This window comes from Heptranchias perlo, chromosome 21, assembly GCF_035084215.1.
Source record: "Heptranchias perlo isolate sHepPer1 chromosome 21, sHepPer1.hap1, whole genome shotgun sequence".
In the NCBI taxonomy this organism is placed as follows: domain Eukaryota; kingdom Metazoa; phylum Chordata; class Chondrichthyes; order Hexanchiformes; family Hexanchidae; genus Heptranchias; species Heptranchias perlo.
The window spans coordinates 45,696,430-45,720,600 of NC_090345.1; the positions used below are offsets into that span (position 1 = coordinate 45,696,430).

The window sequence follows — 24,171 nt, forward strand, 5'->3', positions numbered from 1 at the left end:
ACCTCGCCCCATTCCGTCTCTTTCTCCCCTCGACCAGCTGGTCCTGTTTCTGGTAACCCCTGAGCAGGTGACGGCTCTCTGTGCTGGCAGGGGAGCAGGCCGGGGGCGGGGGGCTGGTGTGGTATGAAATTTAAAAGGTGCAGTTGTCCAGGGCTGTTCGAAGTCGTGCACAGGAGATTCATGTCCCAGTCCAGGAGACTCGCCAATTCTAAGCACAGCACAACGCAGGCCAGATGGAACTGTTCCCCAGGCCGGAATCGGCCCATGGACCATACGTTTAACACCCCTGCCCGATTCCATTTGACAAGTATGTTACTGATAGATGAAAATCACTATGGAGACATACTATATGAGCCACAACCTCAATTAAATACTTACTGGATAAGTTACCATATGATGACAGCAAGGAATCCTTTACTAGAAATGCGCAAATTCAGCAGCTCAACAGCCTTTAGCTGCTATGTGCTGTTCACGAAATGCTTTATAAGCCCGAGTCCAAAACGACAAATATTCTTTACCCCCATTCAGCATCCTTCCAATTCATCTCAGCAACCAAAGCCCAGGTTCGAGGGATTTTCTTAGAATTCCTAAGGATAGGAAAACCATCAGCCTACCTCTAAAACTTGATAATATTGTTGCTTGAAGTTACACTGTTGAGATCCTTCAAACTGTTCCGACAGAGGGAATGGGTGATAGAACATAAAAGAAAAGGGAAGTTTGGATCTGATCAAGAGTCCAGAAATACACCATGAGGGTGTTATACTTCTCGCAAGCACAATGACCATCTGTGTTATCCCTTATCTGATCAGCAATTTATGCCTGTCTTTGTTAAAATACATAAGAATCAGAGAATCCATGTAACCTACTGTAAGCGAGGAAAATCTGGAAGGTAAAACAGAACTAACAGACTCAGGTGTTACCCAGATCAATAGTTTATTACGAGTGCACACGGGAGAACAATCTCAGCCACCCCAGCTGGAGACCTCGTTCTCAAAGGAAAAGTGGCAATACAACTTAGTTTATACAGTTTATTAGACAACACCCACTAATTACTAATGGGGCTGTATACATGGTAATATTGATACATCATTGATTAACCCTATAAACCAATCAACTACTAGGCCTGCCCTTTGAACTCGAGTACCCCCTGTGAGAAGCTTATGGGCTGCAGAGGCTTCATTCTAACTTCGCATTCTTGAGCTATCTCTTACCCTTGTTATCACTATAGGGAGGTATCTTCAGCAGGAACATGGCTTGCTTGAATACAAAGCTCTATTGAATTATGCAGCCAACACCTACCTACTTTGCAGAGCTTTTAAATCACTCAATGGTGTTGGAAGTGTTGCTTCAATGCTTGACCATGTACATAAACGATTTGGACTCAGGAATCAGGAGTACAATTTCAAAATTTGTGGAGGACACCAAATTGGGCGATGTAGTTAATACTGAGGAGGACTGCGACAAAATAGAGGAAGACATCAATAAACTTGCAGAATGGACGTGTAATTGGGAACTGAATTTCAATATAGATAAGTGTGAGGTGGTACATTTTGGTAGGAAGAATAAGGAGGCCACATACTCCGTGGAAAGTAAGAGTCTAAATGGGGTAGAGGAGCAGAGGGATCTGGGGGTACAGATACACAAATCACTAAAAGTAGCGACACAGGTTAATAAGGCCATTAAAAAAAGCAGACCGTACATTGGGGCGCATTTCTAGAGGGACAGAATTGAAAAGCAGAGAAGTTATGTTAAACTTGTACAGAACCTTGGTGAGACCACACGAGGAGTACTGTGAACAGTTCTGGTCTCCACATTTTAAAAAGATATGGAGGCACTGGAAAAAGAGCAAAAAAGATTTACTACCATGATACCAGAACTGAGGGGTTACAGCTATCAAGGAAGATTAACCAGGCTGGGGCTCTTTCCTATATAAAAAAAGATTGAGGGGTGACCTGATAAAGGCATGATAAAGTTATGGAAGAGTTTGATATCGTAGACGTAGAGAAGATGTTTCCACATGCAGGGGAGACCAGAACTAGGGGCCATAGATATAAGATAGTCACTAATAAATCCAATAGGGAATTCAGGAGAAACTTCTTTATCCAGAGAGTGGTTAGAATGTGGAACTCGCTACCACAAGGAGTAGTTGAGGCGACTGGTATAGATGCATTTAAGGGGAAGCTAAATAAACACGAGACAGAAAGGAATAGAAGGATATGATGAGAGTGAGATGAAGTCAGGAGGGAAGAGGCTCGTGTGGAGCATGAACACATGGACCAAATGGCCTGTTTCTGTGCTGTACATTCTATGTAATTCTGTTGTCCTACAGTTCACTGTCAAAGGTTTGGGAAAGGTCACAAATGGAGCGCCTCAAAAATATAGAGAAGTAAGTTGTCTGCAATAATTTGTAGTAACACAGCAGTATAAACCAACAATCTTATATCAGTTGAGCCAATTTCGAGAATACCCAAGACCCCAGACCAGCTGCGAGCATTATGCAAATTCCATTCTTATCAATGTTATACTTGCAATTGAGCCTCTCTGAAAAATCAACATGATAAAGTGATCTGCAGCAGTTAAGGTATTCGAGAAGCTAATAAGGTTTAGAAATATGCAATAGAATCCTGTAATTATGGAACACATCTATTCTACTTTGATCAGCTTGTGGTTGCATAAAGACAAGAGCATCGAAGAGGTCTGGGAATCAGTGCTGAATTTTATTGGTTAGCAATAGTACCAAAACACCTTTGACCACAAGGCGGTCAGCAAGTGGTCTGCACGCAACGTCCTCAAGACCCTGAGGGAAAAGGAGATAGTGGATCCTGTCGGTTGGTTCCCTGAGCAGACTGTCAATGTCATTTGGCAGAACGCCTCATCACCAGAGCTTTCAAACAAACACCAAGACCGAGCTTGGCTGGTGGTGAGAAGGGCCCTTCCAGTCAGATCCTTCATGCACTCCCGTCACCGCGCGCTATCCCCGAGGAGGCTGCGGTGGAGACGAGACCATCACCCATCTCCTTCGGGAACGTGCCTTTGCAAAGAAGGTCGCGCACCGAGACGGACATCAACTGCTGCTGGAAGACCATCAACTCGGTGAAAGACGCCCTTTGGTCTGCCCGAAACTTGCTGGTCTTCTAGTGCAAGGAGCTGTCCTCAACCGAGTGCTGCAGGCTGGCACATTCCAAGGTCCAGGACTACGTGCTCAGGGACGCACTGAGGCTGGGTGCGGCCGCCGCAAAGGCTGTGTGGGGAAAGGCAACCGTTGAGAGCCTTCCCGCCATTGTATACCGAGGGGCTGCAATCAGGGAAAAACCCCCTCGGGCAGAATGTAAAATTCAAATTGATGTAATGAATCTGAAATGTACCTGTAATGAATAATCTGTATTGAATGTAATGCAATGAGGCACCCTAGAGTGTCATGAACTGTAATTCTATACAATGTGTAACTGTATTGTTGGAATCATTTGAACTGTACTTGATGTAACATACAAATTGTATAATCTGTATTGTGTATGTTTGGAATGTGATATGACAACTGTATTGTATGTATTGCTGCAAATTTTATGAATAAAGTATATTTTTTGAAAAAAAATACCAGAAAGCAAGTGCAAGATGTTTCAAGAGCTTTCAGTAGCGAAGAGTTGCTCGACAGGATCATCATCTACATAATCAGCTGTGTTGCCTTCTTCAACAACATACAACCAGAGATTGAAGAGAAAATGCATTGTTTTCTCATGTACAATGCACTGTCAGATTATTCTAGAAGCTCACTACATTTAAATGTGAAGAGACCTCATTTTGCTATCACGTCACATGAAAATGTCAGAAAGAAAGCAGAAATGGCAATTCAGTTTCTCTACATGTATCAAGGATCATCAGAAGAAAACTGTTGTAAGGGCGTTTTCTTGCATTGTTTTTGGAAAAAGCATGCCTGAAATAGAAGAATCCTGATACTGAAAAGGCCAAAATGAAGAAAACATCATGATGGAAACAACCTAAGCTGTTCCATAAACAAAACAAATGCTCCAAATGGGAAGTTGTATGCTTTTTACCCTTTTGCACACACTTTCTCTATAAAAGGACATCTATGCTCTAGTTATCAGCAACAAGCAATGAAGTTTTGAATAGAGAAAATACTTGACTTAAAGAACTAACTGCATTTATTTTTACAGACAGTATCTATTTATTTATAAAGCAAACCCTGATTCTCTGTTCTTAATTCTTTGCTTTGTTCTCACAATGAGCAAGCCTCTACACATCAGTAAATCTACAGACGTTCAGGAAGCACCAGTGAAGGAAGGAGATATTAGGGGTTGATGTGAATCAAGGCCCACTACTTGCTTAATATTGCTTAGTGTAAACAAAAAAAATAATCTATATTATTTGTGCACTGAAGTGCACAGGAAACAGAATCATTTGTTGGAAAATCTGGTGAACAAGTCACAACTTCACATATGTTTTATATCCTCTAAGTGTCGGTGAGGAACCTGTCGGACAGGTCATTATAGGCACAAAATGACAACTTTAGAATAGAGAGCGAGGTATACACCATGTCTATATTATATATTTATTCCGGCTCGCAGGCCACGTATTTCATGGAAAACTGTCAAACTTGCTCCTGTGGGAAAACCTGTTTTAGTGCTCACAGTGCCTTTATTACCTGCAATTAGAGTTTTCAATATTAGGGCTGTCACTCATGGCCCATCACACATTCACCCACAACTAGTGTCACACACAACAGATGCTACTGTACAGGTATACAATCTGCTTTTTCTTAAAAATTTTTTAAAATTAAATATTAATTTAAGCATTTTAATGTTTTGGACCTTTTGAAAAAATATATTTACTAAACTGAATTTTCTGTCCCAGCTCTGTTGCCATCTTGATTTTCCCACACTAATGTTTTACCTCACAATTTTCAGCTTTGGAATTTAAGGATTTTTTGTTTTTAATTAATATATTCCTCCTTCTCTCTAGGTTGTGGTCTCGCCTCTTGTTTTATGGCATTAGCGGTGCACCAGTCAGGCTGCACTCACCCTTGCCCTCGCCCCCCTGCTGTTTCCACAACGAGCATGGCTCTTGCTCTGGCTCCACTTCAATTTTTTGGCCGTTCTTGCAGGCTCCCCCTCAAGCCTGCCATGTTCTTCACCATTGGTGCTTTCATCCACCACTCGAAACCTGCTGTTTCCAGACCCCAAAAATCCATGCTGCTGCAGCTCGTTCTCAGTCACCTCTGGTTCTGTCTCCACAATTTGGCATTTCCTCATCCTGTTTTCTGCCATTGCTGGTTCCCTCCCCTACCGGTCAGCTGGTCCATAACTTCTTCTGAGGCTGTTCTCACTAACACTGCTCTCTGTCCCCTCACGGCCCATTCTGTGGCTTTAATAAAATCAGGACAGTGATAGAATCAGCATCAAAATCATCAGTAAGCAGCAGAGGAAACAGAAGGTTCGGATAACTGGCATAAGGGCACTGATTAGGTCCAAATACAAATCAACAATGCCTACCGAGTATCCTATTTGTGGGAAGAGCATATGTAAATGTAATGGGAGCAGACTAAATTCTTTTTACAAGTGTATAATTTAGATCCCTCCATATTGTTAGGTGTGATGTTACATTATGGTAATTGCCTTGCAAAATTTGCAGTGTCCAACAAGGAAGCTTCTTGTCACTGCTTCACCTTCCCTTCATTCTCGCCCTCCCTCTCTCCTCATCCTACTCCCCTCCCTTATCTTCCACCTCCCCATATCAGTCCCTCCCCTCTTCCTGCTCCACACTGTGATAACATAGGCAGCTTCCAATGTAAATGTGGGCATTGGAATTTACAATATGGAAATATAAAAATAAGGACTGAATTCCATTTTGGCACCCTGGTCCAATTATCCCCTTCGCTTCCACCTCGCTTCACTTGAAGACGACACTTGGTCTTGAGTTACCATGTGCAAACCTTTAATTCTCCCCTCCCATTACTCCTCTGTCACTCATCTTACCTCATGCTCCATCCACTTCCCTTACTCCTACTCGCCCCTCCATGGGCAAACGTCAAGATACGCGAGGCCCACTCACCCCCCAACCAGTTTCTCTTCTCCCCTCCCAATCTACCTATCTTATCTGTTCCCTCAAAGAGACTTGGTTTACTGTCAAAATTCAACATTTTTTTTTAAAAGGGAAATCAAACTGGACTGAGGAAAGAAACTGTCTAGCTTTCTCTATTTGTGTCTTTATTTGTGTCTGTTTCTCGTTCCCTTGACTTTTAGGTGTTAGAAATTAGAATTTTATGTCTCAGCTTAGCATTCACCATTTGTCAACAATAAAAGGTTATTAGAGTTTTTTTGAGGACGTAACAAGCATGGTAGATAATGGGGAACCGATGGGTGTATTATATTTGGATTTTCAAAAAGCAAGATAAGGTTCCACATAAAATGTTGTTACTCAAGATAAGGGCTCATGGGGTTGGGGGTAATATATTAGCATGGATAGAGGATTGGTTAACGGGCAGAAAACAGAGAGTAGGGATAAACGGTCCATTTTCAGGTTGGCAGGCTGTAACTAGTAGAGTGCCACAAGGGTCAGTGTTTGGGCCTCAGCTATTTACAATCTTATATTAATGACTTGGATGAAGGGCCCAAGTGTAATGTATCCAAATTTGCTGATGATACAAAGCTAGGTGGGAAAGGAAACTGTGAGGAGGACACAAAGCGTCTGCAAAGGGATATAGACAGTGGGCAAGGTGGCAGATGGAGTATAATGTGAGGTTATTCATTTTGACAGGAAGAATATAAAAACAGAATTTTTTTTTAAAATGGTGAGAAATTATTAAATGTTGGTGTTCAGAGAGATTTGGGTGTCCTCGTACAAGAAACACAAAAAGTTAGCATGCAGGTGCAGCAAGCAATTAGAAAGGCAAATAGCATGTTTGCCTTTATTGCAAGGGGGTTGGAGTACAAGAGTAAGGAAGTCTTACTGCAATTATACAGGGCTTTGGTGAGACCACACCTGGAGTACAGTGTACAGTTTTGGTCTCCTTATCTAAGGAAGGATATACTTGCCTTACAGGCGGTGCAACGGAGGTTCACTAGATTAATTCCTGGATGAGAGGGTTGTCCTATGAGGAGATATTGAGTAGAATGGGCCTTTGCTCTCTGGAGTTTAGAAGAATGAGAGGTGATCTCATTGAAACATAAGATTCTGAGGAGATTTGACAGGGTGGATTATGAGAGGTTGTTTCCCCTGGCTGGAGAGTCTCGAACTCAGACGCATAGTCTCAGGATAAGGAGTCAGCCATTTAAGACTGAGAGGAGGAGAAATTTCTTCATTCAGAGGGTTGTGAAACTTTGGAATTCTCTACCCCATAGGGCTGTGAATGCTGAGTTGTTGAGTATGTTCAGGGCTGAGATAGATAGATTTTTGGAATCAAGGGATATGGGGATCGGGTGGGAAAGTGGAGTCAAGGTTGAAGATCAGCCTTGATCTTATTGAACGGCAGAGCAGGCTCAAGGGGCTATATGGCCTACTCCTAGCTGGCTTCAAAATTGAACTTTTTTTTTGAAAGCTGATGTGGCATTTTTGAGATTTTCTTCAAACAATTCTGAAAACATTTGAGCAGAAATTACTGGAACCTAAAAGAAATTTCTATTGCTCAGCAGAGCTGACTGAAAAATACTGATGCATCCTGTGAAATTAGATACACTGCACAATCCAAATTCAACTCTGTCACAGGAATAAGGAAAACACAATTTATTTATTTTACAGAAACCAATCAATCTCAAATTCTTTACTGGGGATGTTTATTTCCCCTCATCCCTTTACAATAGCGTAACCTCTGATTCACCTGCTGCACCTCCACTATGGAAAGATATAGTTACAGCGTTACAAGTTTACAAAGGCAGTTTCCATCATAAATATGGACACAAATTTATAATGGAAATAGTTGCCATGAAGTGCACGCAGCAGACGCAAGATTTTTAATATATTACTAGTTCATCTCCCTTGGTGGTGTGCACAAGGAGTCAAGGCCAAGTGTAGTTTTCAGGCAAAGCAAGTTTAGAGGTCGGGAGATAACTGGACCACGGAAAGCTGACAAAACAGGCCATTCAGCCCAACAAATCCATGCCGGTGTTTGTGCTCCACATGAGTCTCCTCCTACTCTTCTTCATCTAACCCCAACATGTCCTTCTATTCCTTTCTCCCTCGGGTTTATCTACCTTCCCCTTAAATGAATCTATGTCAGTCGCATGAACTACTCCTTGTGGTAGCGAGTTTCACATTCTAACCACTCTCTGGGTAAAGAAGTTTCTTCTGAATTCCCTACTGGATTTATTAGTGATTATCTTATAGTTATGGCCTAGTTCTGGTCTCCCCCACAACTGGAAACATTTTCTCTACGTCTACCCTATCAAACCCTTTCATAATCTTGAAGGCGTGTAACAGGTTACCCCACGGTCTTCTCTTTTCGAGAGAAAAGAGCCCCAGCCTGTTCAATCTTTCCCCAATAGGTATAACCTCTCAGTTCTGGTATCATCCCAGTAAATCTTTGTTGTGCCTTCTCCAGTGCCTCTGTATCCAAAGTTGACAGAAGTGCACACAGACCTAATACATAGGCTTAATATTAGATACAGATCTAGATGTAGTACATTAGATAGTACATTTTTAAAAATAATTATATTTTAATTTTGTTGATTTATTTTTAGCCTTTGAATTTTTGCAAGGTTCTTGTTGTTCGTGCTTTATAATTTGTTTTTGTAGTGTGACAGTTGAATCACTTAGCTGTCCAAATAATTTTTTCCATATATTCCCAAATTCCAGTGCATTTAAGTTTTTGGAATTATTTTATTCAGTTTTAAACAAAGTTGAAAGCTTTACCAAAGCTTTCAGTGAACACAATTTCAAATATAACCCAATCTGGATCCTAAGGTGTCATCCTTGACTCAGTTGCAACACTCTCACCTTGGAGTCAGAAGGTGATGGGTCCAAGCCCCACTCCAGAGACTTCAGCTGACACTTGCAATGCAGTATTGAGGGAGTGCTGCACTGGCGAAGATGCCATCTTTTGGATGAGATAATAAACCGAGGCACTGTCTGCCTTCTCAGATGGATGTAAAAGATCCTATTGCACTATTCAAAGATTAGAAAGGGAGTTCTCCCCTTCTCCGAACACCACTAAAACAGATTGGTTGTTTATGTCATTGCTGTTTGTGGGACTTTGGTGTGTGCAAGTTGGCTGCTGTTTCCCGACATTACAACAGTGACTACATTTCAAAAGTACTGTGAAGCACTTTGGCATGTCTTGAGAACAGGAAAGGCACTATATAAAGTTTTCTCTTCTTAGCCTACAATTTCCAAGTCTGGGTCACCAAGTCAGCTTCAAACCACTGATAGCAGAAACTGTCACAGATTTCAATGGATATCAGTTTCTTTTTTTGTCCCACAGGATTCAAATTTCTGGTTCCTAAAGAATTTATTTTACCTGCTAAAGCATGCAATTATACACCACTCTGCACTGAACACATAAATATAATCCAGCTGTTTTCACTTAACCAAGACTTTACAGTACTGAAGTACAATCAGTGGGTGCAGACAGAAAGTCTGGAGATCTGGTGAATTTCTAGAATCAATCTAACCTTGTCTTGGTTTTGCACAGAACTTTTAAAGAAACAGTGTCTCTGCTGTAATTCAACAACTATCAAAAAATTGAAAGCAGTATGACTTTTTGAAATATATGTTCATACGTATACATGTATTCCATTTCCTCAGAGAAACCTTTTATTTACAAATTTAATTTATTCTTTTAAATGTTATCCAAATCAAATTGACAGATTTATGCAATTGTAACTGTATTTGAATGCTTTATGCAAACACTAACAATGCTGAGGAGAATTTTTCTTGAGCTTTAGCTTAAAAGTCATTTTTTTTCTGTTAACGGAAGAAAAATTATCACATTAAATCTGAACTATAACAAAACTATCACAAGGTTAGGGTTATTTTCCAACAATAAAAACTTGCTTATTTGAGTTCACCTTTAAAAAATAACCACTGTGTAAAATTAGTCTAAGCGTGAGGAACTATAGTGAGAGTTTTTTTTTAAAAAACAACAGCCAATACAGATTACATTCCAGTATATGCAGATGGTAATAAAAAAGCAGTAAAAGTATAACAGAAAAGTAATTCATGTCATGTCATTAAAATCTATTTTCCTCACTTCTGGAAAAGCAGCATGGCAATATTCCGTGCACAGCATTCAGGTCACTTTAAGGGAGGCCCCAATAGCATATTATTCTCCATTATTGAAGCAAAAGTTCTTTTCACCGCTCATCTGGAGACTGAGATACAAACCAGAACAAGTGGTGGGTACCATTTTTTGACAATTGGTGACCTAGATGAATGCACAAATGCTGAAGTTGCAGTGTGTTATTACAGTGAGGTGAATGGTTGGAGAAAAAGAAACTCTAGCTCTCAGTTAACCAAATATATAATGAATGAAAGAATGTAAAAGAAATGAATAATGGACTGATTGTAACAAAATGGAAATCATAAAAATGAACAGAACGTTCTGAAGGGGCTGGGAAATGGCAATGTCCAGCCAAAAATTGGCCGTGTGGTTGATAGTGAAGAGGAAAGCTGTAGACTGCAGGAAGATATCAATGGACTGGTCAGGTGGGCAGAAAAGTGGCAAATGGAATTCCATCCAGAGAAGTGTGAGGTAATGTATTTGGGGAGGGCAAATAAGGCAAGGGAATACACAATAAATGGGAGGATACTGAGAGGTGTAGAGGAATAGAGGGGCCTTGGAGTGCATGTCCACAGATCCCTGAAGGTAGAAGGACAGGTAGATAAAGTGGTTAAAAAGGCATACAGATACATTCCTTTATTAGCCAAGGCATAGACCAAAAGAGCAGGGAGGTTATGCTTGAACTGTATAAAACACTAGTTAGGCCACAGCTGAAGTACTGCGAACAGTTCTGGTCACATTACAGAAAATATGTGATTGCACTATAGAGGGTATGGAGGAGATTTACGAGGATGTTGCCAGGGCTGGAGAATTTTAGCTATGAGAAAAGATTGGATAGGCTGGGGTTGTTTTCTTTGGAACAAAGGAGGCTGACGGGAGATTTAATTGAGCTATATAAAATTATGACGGGACTAGACGGAGTGGATAGGGAGGACCTATTTCCCTTAGCAGAGGGGTCAGTAATCAGGGGACATAGATTTAAACTAATTGGTAGAAGGATTAGACGGGAGCCAAGGAGAAATTTTTTGAGCCAGAGGCTGGTAGGGGTCTGGAACTCACTGCCTGAAAGGGTGGTAGAGGCAGAAACCCTCAACTCATTTGAAAAGTACTTGGATGTGCACTGGAAGAGCTGTAACCTACAGGGCTACGGACCAAGTGCTGGAAAGTGGGATTAAGCTGGAAAGCTCTTTTACGGCCAGCATGGACACAATGGGCCGAATGGCCTCCTTCTGTGCCATAACTTTCTATGATTACATGACTGCTAATCAACGAGATGGTTGGTTGTTTCTTAGAAATTGTTCGATCTTGCCAGGACAACTGAAAACTCATTTCAGTAGAAGAGTAGTTATACTGAGGAACTTTGGGAGCCACGCTTTGCTGCTAAATACAAAAACAAAATCAACATTCATTTACAGTAGTTATAAAACGCATTATAAATTCCAGACATGCACCTTTAATACTCAAATTTATTAAATGAGTTTCCTTTAACATGCAGAGTTAAGCCGTCATACTTGTCCCTTCTGATCGACATAAAAACATGGCTATCATGTAAGCATGCAAAATTGACTACCATAAAAACCCTAGGTCAGAATCCTCAATGGCTCGACAGATGAATGTACTGTTAAAGTAACAATGTACATAGGCCAGAAAGGTCCGAGGTTTGAACTCTAGTACAAGCAAAGTTTGCTGATTTCAGGCAAGGTGGAATGTAAGGCAACAAAACTGGCCTCAGTGCCCTTGGGCAAGAGAGAACAGTGAGAGCGCGCAAGTGTGCAAGAGAGAGTGCGCATGACCGCAAATGAGAGTGAGCACAAATAAGCAAATGCAATAGAGAGAAAGAAAGTGAGATCAAAAGTGCAAGACAGGTCAATTCAGCAAAAAGGAGCAACCACGAGAGAACCAGAGTGCGCAGGAAATCATGAAAACGAGCATGAGCAATAAAGCATGAGAAATACAAAGCGGAAAAATGACAAAAGAGCAATACAGAAAACGGGAAAGAAAGCGAAAGCACACGCAAGAGACGTAGACAGGGAGAGCGAGCACGAGAAACAGTCAGGGAGAGGATGAAAGTGAGACAATGAGAGCAAGGGCCACAGTGGGGAGGAACGAGGGCGACAATGAGAGCGAGCGCACTTGATCAGGACAGCAAGAGAGACAAGAGGAAAGAGAGAGAAAGGAGCACGGTGAAATGGAGAGCGAGATGGAAAGACAAGTCGAGAAAGATACAAGAGGAAGAGAGAGGCAAAGATAAAGGTAGAAAAGAGAAAGCGAAGATAAAAGAAACAGAAATTGATAGATGTAGAAAGAACAAGAGACTGGAGAGAGAAAAAGCAAAAAGACAAGTACACACACACTTTTTCTGCAAGGAAAAGAGAGAAAAAGGAGAGCTGAGAGAGAAAAAGCAAACTAAGAGTCAACAGAAGAGCGACAGAGCATAACAGAGAAGCAAAACAGTGTTTCTACTCTTGATCGCTGTCCAGCCATTTTTGTTTCATGTGTAGTTCACATAACTTTAGGATATGACTGGATCAGGTTCAGCTGTTATATACGTACATACCAGATTTCTTGTCCAGACTCTCGGTTATGGCCACAAACAAAGTACTGGAGAGCTTCATATGCCCATAGAACTGTACCTAGCATGACGCACTGCCTTCAACACAGAAGATAGAAAAATGCAGGGACGCACACATGGCGATGCAAGGGGAAGAAAGCGACGCCTCTCAGCATACTTACAGTTCTCAGAACATGATTAACTGCTTCTTTGAAGTATATTAAAAAGCAGTATTTCAAAAATTTCTAAATACAGTCAAAGAGAATTTTGAGCTTTTATATCTACTATGTAATTATACAGATTCTTTTAAAATTCATGTCTGGACACGCTTCTGGATGGACTCCACATCAGTTTCAGGGAGTGATGAATGGATAAATATTTGAAGTGATTTTGGATAAGTTAATTACATATATTGGTTTTTTAGATGGTCCAACACAGAGGAAGAGAATACCTGCAACTACCTCTGCTCTTCACACAATTGTTAAGAGTAAATATGTTTTTTTAAACCATGTAAACATTGGCAGATTACATTAATTGGAAATTTAGCAAAAAATTACTCATGCAAAATGCTGAATTTGCAGAAGGTAAATGAACTATTCATATAAAAAATTATACAGTAGCTATTTTGTTAAACTACTTTACAACACAAATCTTACTTCAGGTATTGAGTCATACTAAACCATCATTCCAGCAGTCACAAATCATTTCAAATGAACTGAAACAACTTGTTCATTAAATGTGTGAAATATCTATCAACAATATATTAAAAGTCTTGCATCTGGTGCACACTATCACTTAATTCCCATCACACCTGGGTCTAACATTTAGAATTCCTTCTAAATTTTGTACAGGTTTCTATACCTACCACCACTTATCTTTTGAGCCATCCCATTGCTACATGGTGCCATTTCTCTCCAAAGTCTGTCTCCCATGTCCAGTTACCTTGGTGGTGCTGTAGATAAGTTTTATTTTAATTTTAAATTTAAAGATTTTAAAAGGCCACCCCCGCTTTCTGCCTGCCCTCCCGGGCTTGCTGCCTCCCTCTACCACAACCCCCACCCCCACCACACCCTGTCCCAAGCCTGCAGACTTCTACTCTTTCTTTTTGTGGCATATATTAATGATTTAGTCCTAAACGTAAGGGGCATGAATAAGAAGTTTGCAGATGATACAAAAATTGGCCATGTGGTTGATAGTGAGGAGGAAAGCTGTAGATCACAGGAAGATATCAATGGACTGGTCAGGTGGGAAAAAATTGGCAAATGGAATTCAATCCTGAGAAGTGTGAGGTAATGCATTTGAGGAGGGCAAACAAGGCAAGGGAATACACGATAAATGGGAGGATACTGAGAGGTGTAGAGGAATAGAGGGATCTTGGAGTGCATGTCCACAGATCCCTGAAGGTAGGACAGGTAGATAAGGTGGTTAAAAAGGCAAACGGATACATTCCTTTATTAGCCGAGGCATAGACTATATGAGCAGGGAGGCTATGCTAGCACTGTATAAAACATTAGTTAGGCCACAGCTGGAGTACTGCGAACAGTTCTGGTCACATTACAGGAAAGATGTGATTGCACTAGAGAGGGTACAGAAGAGATTTATGAGGATGTGCCAGGACTAGAGAATTTTAGCTATGAGGAAAGATTGGATCAGCTGGGGTTGTTTTTGTTGGAACAGAGGAGGCTGAGGGGTGATTTAATTGAGGTATATAAAATTATGAAGGGCCTAGATAGACTGGATAGGGAGGACCTATTTTCCTTAGCAGAGGGTCAGTGACCAAGGGGCATAGATTTCAAGTAATTGGTAGAAGGAGTAGAAGGGAGCTGAGGAAATTTTTTTTGAGCCAGAGGCTGGTAGGGGTCTGGAACATTGCCTGAAAGGGTTTTAGAGGCAGAAATCCTCAACTCATTTAAAAAGTACTTGGATGTGCACTTGAAGTGCCATAACCTACAGGGCTACGGACCAAATGCTGGAAAGTGGGATTAAGCTGGATTGCTCTTTTTCGTCCAGCACGGACATGATGGGTTAAATGGCCTCCTTCTGTGCCGTAACTTTCTATGATTCTTACTTCAATTCTATGCCTCTTGTTAGCACTCAATGCTTTGAAAATTGAGGTGTCACTGAAACAAGCGCAAATTTAGCATCCGAGATGAGTGGGTGGTTATCACTTCCAAAAACTTGAGATGACGCTAGTGATGGGGGTAGGGATGAAGAGTGAGTTGGATTGGGGGATTGGGAAATGGAGTTAGAGGAAGCTAAAGGGATAGAGGAATCTGGTGGGATTGAGGAGGATTGACAAAAGGTAGAGGAATTGGGAGGGATGGTGAAGACAACTGCATGGGGGAGAGGCAGGAATTCCAGGGGAAAAGCTGGAAGAGATGAATCAGAAGGAGTTGAAAGGCAGCTGTAAAGAGCAGGTTAGCAATCAGGAGACATGAAAAGGTAGCAGGAAAATGCGAAGGGTATAGGAAGAGAAGAAGGCTACAGGGAGAAAAGGGAAGTTATAGGAGGAGGAAATCTGCAAGATAAAGGATAAGGAGTAAGGGAGAAGGAGACATGATGGGAAATGGGTAGAGGAGAGTAAGAACTGAAATAAAGAAGGGCATGGGAACGAGGAAAAAGCAGATGCTGTCAGTGGTTCCCTTTCCTGGCATTTCCTCATTCAAAAGCAAAGGAGAAAAAGAAAAAGACAAATGGGGGTGGGGGTGGGAGGGGGCAGAGAGAGAGAGAAGCTGAAGAGAAAGGCTGGGGAGAAGTCAAGAGAAAAACACCACTTGAAGACAACAAACAGGTGGGAGAGAAACCGTATCTTCCAATTTATCATAAGCAGCATTGCAGGAGATCTACTTGTACATTCTAATAACAATAAATTCAAGCAATTAAAGGCTCAGCGAGTTTATTCAGTGAGCAGCTGAGCCATACAGACCATAAAAGTGTCCAAGATTCTATCCATAGTCTGTACTGAGTTGGCTGATCTCAGCCTGGGTGGAGATAAGATGGCCCTGACATCCTGGGTTAGGCAGAAGAAAATCAGGCAGTGTTCGTATTCCTCATCACTATCCATCAATCTATGCATGTGGATGTCAAATGAGAACAGAATCAGGCTCATTTCTGATGTTCCCTGCAATCAAAGAGCCTATTGACACCCAGTGTCACAGTGCATACATGAATAATGGCCACTTGGGCAAAGTACTGGAGGCCAACTGGTGCCCTTAGAGCCATACTCCAGCCATGAATAGATGCCTTCGGGAGAAAAGTGATTGGGGAAAAAAAGTCAGTGCTTTCTATCTTTAGGATGTATAACCAACAAAAGTAAAAGTAACCTTTGTTGCAATACTGTTCACAGATTCACTGCAGTTCCACCACAAAACCTATTAAATCGAAGTGTACAACATAGGAACAGGAGTGGGCAATTCAGCCCCTCGCGTCTGTTCTGCCATTCTATTAGATCATTGCTGATCTGTATCTCAACTCCATTTATTAGCCTTTCCTGCCTTGATACCCTTACCCAACAAAAATCTATCGATCTCAGTCTTCAAAATTTCAATTGAGTCTTTTTGATTACTTTTTGTACCCGTGCACTAACTTTCAGTATTTAGGGTACACAGACACCTAAATCCCTTTGATCCTCCACAGCTCCTCGTCTTCCCCATTAAGAAAATATTTTGAATTGTCTTTCTCAGATCCAAAATGAAAGCCCTCACACTTCCCCACATTAAACTCTATCTGGTATAGTTTTGCCTATTCACTTAGTCTGTCTATGACTACACTTCAAAAGTACTTTGGGATGTCCTGAGGACATGAAAGGTGTGAGATAAACACAAGTTCTTTCTATCTGCAAACTTGGATATACAACTATCTTCTGAAAGTCCATATAAACAACATTCATAGACACTCCTCTATATAACTGTTAATGAGTTCCTCAAAAAATTCAATGACATTAGTCAGAGATGACCTATCCTTCCCAAATCCATGCTGACTCTCTGATCAGCTCATACTTGCCCAAGTGCTCCGTCACTCTATCCCTGATGATAGATTCCAGTTAGCTCCCCACAACTGACGATAAACTGACAGGTCTGTAGTTACCTGGTTTCTCCCCCTTCCTTCTAAAATAATGGAGTTATATTTTCAATTTTCTAATTCATAGGCACAATTCCTGAACTTTGGAAAATTATGACAACACAGCTGCAATTTCTTTCCCTATTTCTTTTAACACGCTGAGGTGGAAATCATCAGGTCCTGGCGATTTGTCTGAGAGATGTTAACCAAACAGAAAGTACCTCTGGTTTTTAAATCCGAAGAAGCGTTCATAAAACTGGAATATCACAAGAACCGTGACCACAACCACCTGGTTAATCTACATTAACAGCCATGTGATGCTGAACCATTTAAGACCACGATACAGCTATCGCCAAATTTGTTATCTTTATGATCCTTAGTGTCTGAAAGCATAACATAGCCATGGAAAAAAAAATGAAAATAAAAATTTATCCTGAAGTTTATCATAGGAACATAAGAAATAGGTGCAGGAGTAGGCCATAGAGCCCCTTGATCCTGCTCTGCCATTTAATAAGATCATGGCTGATCTTCAACCTCAACTCCACTTTCCTGCCCAATCCCCATATCCCTTGATTCCCTTAGAGTCCAAAAATCTATCTATCTCCATCTTAAACATACTCACAACTGAGCATCCACAAACCTCAGGTCAAAAATTCCATGGAACTCTCTGAGTGAAGAAATTCCTCCTCATCTCAGTCCTAAATCGCCCACCCCTTATTCTCAGACTATGCCCCGAAGTTATAAGCTTTCCAGCCAGAGGAAACAGCCTTTCAGCATCTATCCTGTCAAGCCCCCTAAGAATATTATACATTTCAATGAGATCACACCTCATTCTTCTAAATTCCAGAGAATATAGGCCCATTCTTCTCAATCTCTCCTCATAGGACAACCCTCTCATCCCAGGAACCAATCTGGCGAACCTTCGTTGCACATCCTCTAAAGCAAGCATATACTTCTTTCGGTAAGGAGACCAAAACTGTATATGGTACTCCAGGTGTGGTGTCACCAAAGCCCTGTACAATTGCATTAAGAATTCCTTACTCTTGTACTCCAACCCCCTTGCAATAAAGGCCAATATATCATTTGCCTTCCTAATTGCTTGCTGTATGTGCATGTTAACTTTCTGTGTTTTGTGTACAAGGAGACCTAAGTCTCTCTGAACACCAACATTTAATAGTTTCTCAGCTTTTAAAAAATATTCTGTTTTTCTATTCTTCCTACCAAAAAGTGAATAACGTCACATTTCCCCACATTATAATCCGTCTGCCACCTTCTTGCCCACTCACTTAACCTGTGCCCTCACAGCTTACTCACGGGTCTGACACAAACACTATTCAGAATCAGCACCACAATCTTATTTTTTTTAATATACAATAAACAAACCAAAAAATAAACCAGCAACATGTACAGGCAATGGGAAAAGATTGTATAATGCAACCTATTTAATAAAATACATACACACACACAGCTGAATTAGCAACATGGCAAAAATGTTGCTTTCAGATTCAGTCACAGCTGTTATTCTAACATAAAATGACCTCAGGTCGTTCACATTTATTGCAATGAACATTAACAGAAATTCCCTTAGAAAGTGGTATCTATTTAGATTTGATTAAGTCTCATCAACTGCCAAATTACAACAGAATTTCAGATTTCTGGCAGACCAATGTTTTATGCTTAATCATCACAAACAGGAAGACTTAGGAGTTGATGCATACCTGTAACACTACATAACAAGCAGAATTTCATAATATTAAAACCCATTAGGATACGTTACAATGCACTCAATAAGCATACGCATTTCATTATTCAGTTTGATTTTATTATTTTTTTATAGTGCAACTTACATAAAAGGATTTTGTTCTCCCTTTCACATTTACATTGTCCAATTAGAGAGGACTACCTATCAGAGTAATACTTAGTTGGTAACTGTGTAGTGTCAACTGTTGGATGACAAGACAAACGAATACAGATATCTTCAATACTGTCCATCGTTTTAGAGACACTTAGGATTACTTGAAAACTGCATTGTACTATCAAGAGTGTCTATTATATGTTGAAGTTCATCAAATATGACAGTAACAACTGTGTACAACATGCATGCTGATATTTTACTAAAAGTTATTTATAAACTGAACACGTGGTTTTGATCGCCAAATGTTTCTGGTATAATGTGTTACCAAATTTGAATGGTCCACAGGATATTTATTTTGGCTGTCTTGGCCGTTTTTCTCCCTATTCTGCCAAAATGTGTTGAACAAACTATTGATATTTGCATTTTTTTTCTACAGAATCGTTGAAAATATGGCTTCTGAATTCTTTAATGGGAGGAAAAAAACTAGCGTCTGGTTGCTTCTTTGCAGCCATGAATATTTTGTGGAGGAGGAGCAGATGGGGGGGGGGGTATACTCCAAACCAACAGCAACAAAATCACTAGAAAGGGCAGTCCTACAAATATGTGTATCTCCAGGAAAAATGTAATGTTATTTATTCTCGGACAGCACTATTGCCGCGATGCCAAAACATATACAAGCTGGAGTATTACAAGGCATAACGATCATGCCACGCTCACAGTGCAATTACTACATGTACTTCTAACCTGCCGGCATTTGTTCTCGCTCTCTTGAGGACCACAACATAACACAAGTACTCCGGCATTTAAATAACCTCGCAAACAGTTTCTTCCAAGGACAGGGGGCGGGGGTTGATGCCACAATTAGGATTGAAGCATTAAAATAATTTTAATTTAATTGCAAATAACAATTAGAGCAAATCAGTGTTAAGTCTCAAACCAGGACTTGGCACTTAAGAAAAAAACAGACACACACACATAGCAAATTAAGTGTTAGAGAGAATACCAGGGCAGCTGTAAACCTCCGGACTGTGGGGTCCACGTCGTGAGGGTGGGTGACACACACACACACAAACACACAGCGCCTGTGGGGGGTGGGGGCAGCGGTTTGAGTCCGACACTCACCGACAGCTCGCTGTTGGAGGGCTCCCTGTAGGAGACGGCCCTGATCACCCCGGCTCGCCATTCCCATTCATGGATTCTCGACACGTCCAGCTCCCTGCCGCTGTCACCCACGCACAAGAACCGCTTGCCGACCAGCTCCATCCGCGTCCGCGGACCCGTCGCCATCGCCTCCCGCTCGCGAAATGAAAAAAAATATTACTTCACCGAACTGACATCTTTCTTCAGGGGAAACGTTGGGGGTGGAGGGTGCAGGAGAAAGAGGGAACACGATGAAGCGGGGGGGGAAGGTCAGATCAGTCGGAAAGCGGTTACTAAAGTCAATGGAGCCGCCACTCCAGCCCGTCCCGTCGCTGCTCTTTCTCTCCGCTCGAGCTCGCTTGCTACCGACATCCAGCTCGCGCGAGCCGCATATCCCTCCGCCGCAGGGAAGAGCGAGGAGGCGGGGGGGGGGGGGAGGATTGGAAGAGAAGGAAGGAAATCGCTGCCGTCTCCGTCCGCCAGCCCCAGCGGCCACGCGCTTCCCCACCACAGCCAGACAGCAAATAGTCCCCCAGCAGCAGCACTCCGGCGCTTGACATTCCCCTCCACCCCCCTTGACAGCCATGCGCAGGTCAATGCTGTCATTTCGTTCAGGAGATTCCCCCCCAATGATAATTATGCTGACAAGAATAATTTATGCAATAATTCATTCAGAACATATGGAAAACATTAACCAGATGGTTAATATCACGGACACGTACTTAGCAATACGTGTGGGTTTTTCCCCAATTCTGTACCATTTATTCCCCCAACCATGATAACATATCTAGTTGTTGTTGATGCGTTGCCGACTGACAGCTCTTGTGTTCATGTGTACAGTTGATGCCGTCTAATGCAGATTGATGGCATTTGGTGAAATTAAATCTGGTGGAGTGTTAAATTACATCGTCACACAAACCTTCAATCGTGTGTCTGCGTGTATAGAGTGTAGAAGGGAATTTCCCTGAACCTGAGGTCATATCATTAACGGCGGCTCTCGCTCCCAGCAGCTCACTGCAGTGCCAAGTGCATTTGCTCAGCTGAGATCTGACTCTGACCTTAACTGCTGCGTGGCTACTTTCCTTTTCACATGTAAAGCAAAGCACATTTTCCAACAAAAATAGTTCATTATACTGCTATCTCAAACGTGATTTACAGTCTAGAACAGAGGGCAGCAAGGGAGGGGGTGGGAAAATAAAACCGCCCCTCCCAATTTGAACTCTAGCGCCAGTAAAGTAGCCCAGCTGAGATGAGGATTACAACATACACAGTGAAAGCGGGTGACTCGGCTAAACTCTATGCAAGTATTCATTTCGAACCGTTCCAGACCCAATTATTGTCAAGTGTGGACACCCTGCATAATTTCACGGTCGTTTTAAATCATTGTAAATGTATAATTTTCCGAAATGATCTTTAGTGATCCCAAAATAAAACAACGCATTGCGCTGTTGAAAAAAAGATGAGATGTTCTGTATACAACAATTCAGTTGAAGCAATACTGGTAGGTTTTCATTTTTCAAGAAACCAGCACAACCCATAATAAATAATTCTGTGGATTATAAACCAGGTTTATATATGTTAATACAAACTTTAATTTTGCAAAGGAAATTGTTTTATTTGAAGTTTGCTTATGGGTTGCACTTTGTTTCCTTTGTTACATTCCGCCGTAAATCCCAATCCCAAGGTAACTTGTTATTTAAATCTCGAAATTGAAGATAACGATCTGAAGCGCAATTTTGCCAAATTCAATTTAAATTGATATGCTAATCAATGGTAAATCAAACAATTGAACAAAGGATTTAGAAATCTTGTAATGTAAACTAAAGTGGGAGTATAAACCTAATAATTGTAACCTTGTCTGTAGCAAATGTAATTGCTCTATAACCCAGTTTTCAAATTTATCTGTGGGGATCCTGCTGCAAGTATTGACACATTCCCAGAGGCACTCTGCCAAGGGGTTAAAGTGGACCAGGATTATCCAGGTCATTACTCCAGTGTTGGTCTCCCCAGGGACGTAGAAATCTCCCCGTCCTTGATTTTCTCACAAAGTTTCCTTTTTCTAATTTTGCAGGATTAGGAAGACTTCCGCATTCCCGCTTCATTGCAGGTTCTCCAGATGTATCGGCACGTTCAGGTAAGTTTACTTTTTTATTGGCTCGCGATCTTGCAATCGACCTTGTCGTTGAATCCTCCCGCTTTGTTACTACTCTTGCATTATTGTAATAAATGTTTGACTCAAAAAAAAAGAATCCGAATCAAGCCGAAATGATGTTTAATTATTCCCACTCCCGGCCCCTGAAGGATTGGTTCAGCCAGAGCTTCACCGCACCTTGAGAAAGCCTTCCACTTTCTGTCAACTGATGAACTGCCGGTTTTTAGAGTCCATCCCTGTGCGGGAACTGTGGTCTATTTATTATTACAATTAAATTAATTTAATTTATTACATTCCAACAGGTTGCTCAAAAACGGTTTGCTTAACACCAGTAGCCTGCTCATAATATATAAAACTAGTGCTGACAATGAAGGGGCAGGAACAGTAATAATTTTACATATTTAAACTTTCTTTTTGGTACTGCACGTGACAATCTATATCTGTATTATCATAGAATCTTACAGCTCAGAAGGAGGTCTTTCGGTCCATCCTGCCTGTGCTGGCTTTTTGAAAGAATTCTCCAATTAGTCCCACTCCCAGCTCTTTCCCCATAGTCCTGCAGATTTTTCCTTTTCAAGTATATATCCATTTGAAAGTTATTATTGAATCTGCTTTCACCACTCTTTCAGGCAGTGCACTCCAGAACATAACAACTTGCTACGTAAAAAAATATTTCTCCTCATCTCCTCTCTGGTTCTTTTCCCAATTATCTTAAATCTGTGTCCTTTGGTTACCAACCCTCCTGTCAGTGGAAACAGTTTCTCCTTATTTATTCTATCAAAACCCTTCAAAATGCTTTAAAATGAATAATTGATTGCTATAATAGTCTCTTCCACTTCCAGTGAGCCTGTATTCACCACACACTGCCTGCATAACTTATATTGTGAGGTTAAATTAGGTCAAATATTAATATTCTTTTTCAATATATGGTGGTTATAAGCAGTTTCTGGAGCAGCATTCACATTCCCAGCCCATAACCCAGTGCCAGCACCGTACAGCATGCAGAATTCTACATAGCATTTAATCGAACATTAAATAAAGAATTATTAATCATTCCTGCACTATCGGATATTCAGTCACTCCAGTTAAAAAGAAATTCTCAGCTCAAGTACATCCACATTAACTACATAGTATCTGCACAGCTCATGTGTATAGATGGTTTCAGCTCTTGTGGCTCCCAAAATATTATGGCCGCTGATCAGCTTTCATCAGCTTTGCTGTTGTTACACTGGCCTTGCTGTCACTGGAGTCATTAATTGAATCTGTCCTAGAATCTGCTCAATCATCAGCAAAGTGATGGAAAGAGTCATCAACAGTGCTATCAAGCAGCACTTACTCCCCAATAACCTGCTCACCAATGCTCAGTTTGGGTTCCGCCAGGACAACTCAGCTCCAGACCTCATTAGATCCTTGGTCCAAACATGGACAAAAGAGCTGAATTCCAGAGGTGAGGTGAGAGTGACTGCCCTTGACATCAAGGCAGCATTTGACTGAGAGTGGCATCAAGGAGCCCTAGTAAAATTGAAGTCAATGGGAATCAGGGGGAAAACTCTCCAGTGGCTGGAGTCATACCGAGCACAACTGAAGATGGTAGTGGTTGTTGGAGGCCAATCATCGCTGCTGGAGTTCATCAGGGCAGTGTCCTAGGCCCAACCGTCTTCAGCTGCTTCATCAATGACCTTCCCTCCATCAAAAGGTCAGAAGTGGGGATGTTTGCTGATGATTGCACAGTGTTCAGTTCCATTTGCAACCCCTCAGATAATGAAGCAGTCCATGCCCGCATGCAGCAAGACCTGGACAACATCCAGGCTTGGGCTGATAAGTGGCAAGTAACATTTGTGCCACACAAGTGCCAGGCAATGACCATCTCCAACAAGAGAGAGTCTAACCACCTCACCTTGACATTCAATGGCATTATCATCACCGAATCCCCCACCATCAACATCCTGGGGGTCACCACTGACCAGAAACTTAACTGGACCAGCCACATAAATACTGTGGCTACAAGCGCAGGTCAGAGGCTGGGTATTCTGCGGCACGTGACTCACCTGCTGACTCCCCAAAGCCTTTCCACCATCTACAAGGCACAAGTCAGAAGTGTGATGGAATGCTTTCCACTTGCCTGGATGAGTGCAGCTCCAACAACACTCAAGAAGCTCGACACCATCCAGGACAAAGCAGCCCAC

At 41.5% G+C, this 24,171-nt stretch overlaps 1 protein-coding gene across 1 annotated transcript in view; it reads right to left on the bottom strand.

Annotated features, from left to right (window-relative positions):
- The window catches only part of jmjd1cb (jumonji domain containing 1Cb), a 262,438-nt gene extending 242,240 nt beyond the window's left edge, over positions 1–20,198 (bottom strand). The window contains exon 1 of the mRNA XM_068002613.1: positions 19,816–20,198. Within this exon, the coding sequence (XP_067858714.1) occupies positions 19,816–19,980 (165 nt within the window). The 5' untranslated portion in view covers positions 19,981–20,198. The remainder of the gene's footprint in view (positions 1–19,815) is intronic.
- Positions 20,199–24,171: the final 3,973 nt, after the last annotated feature.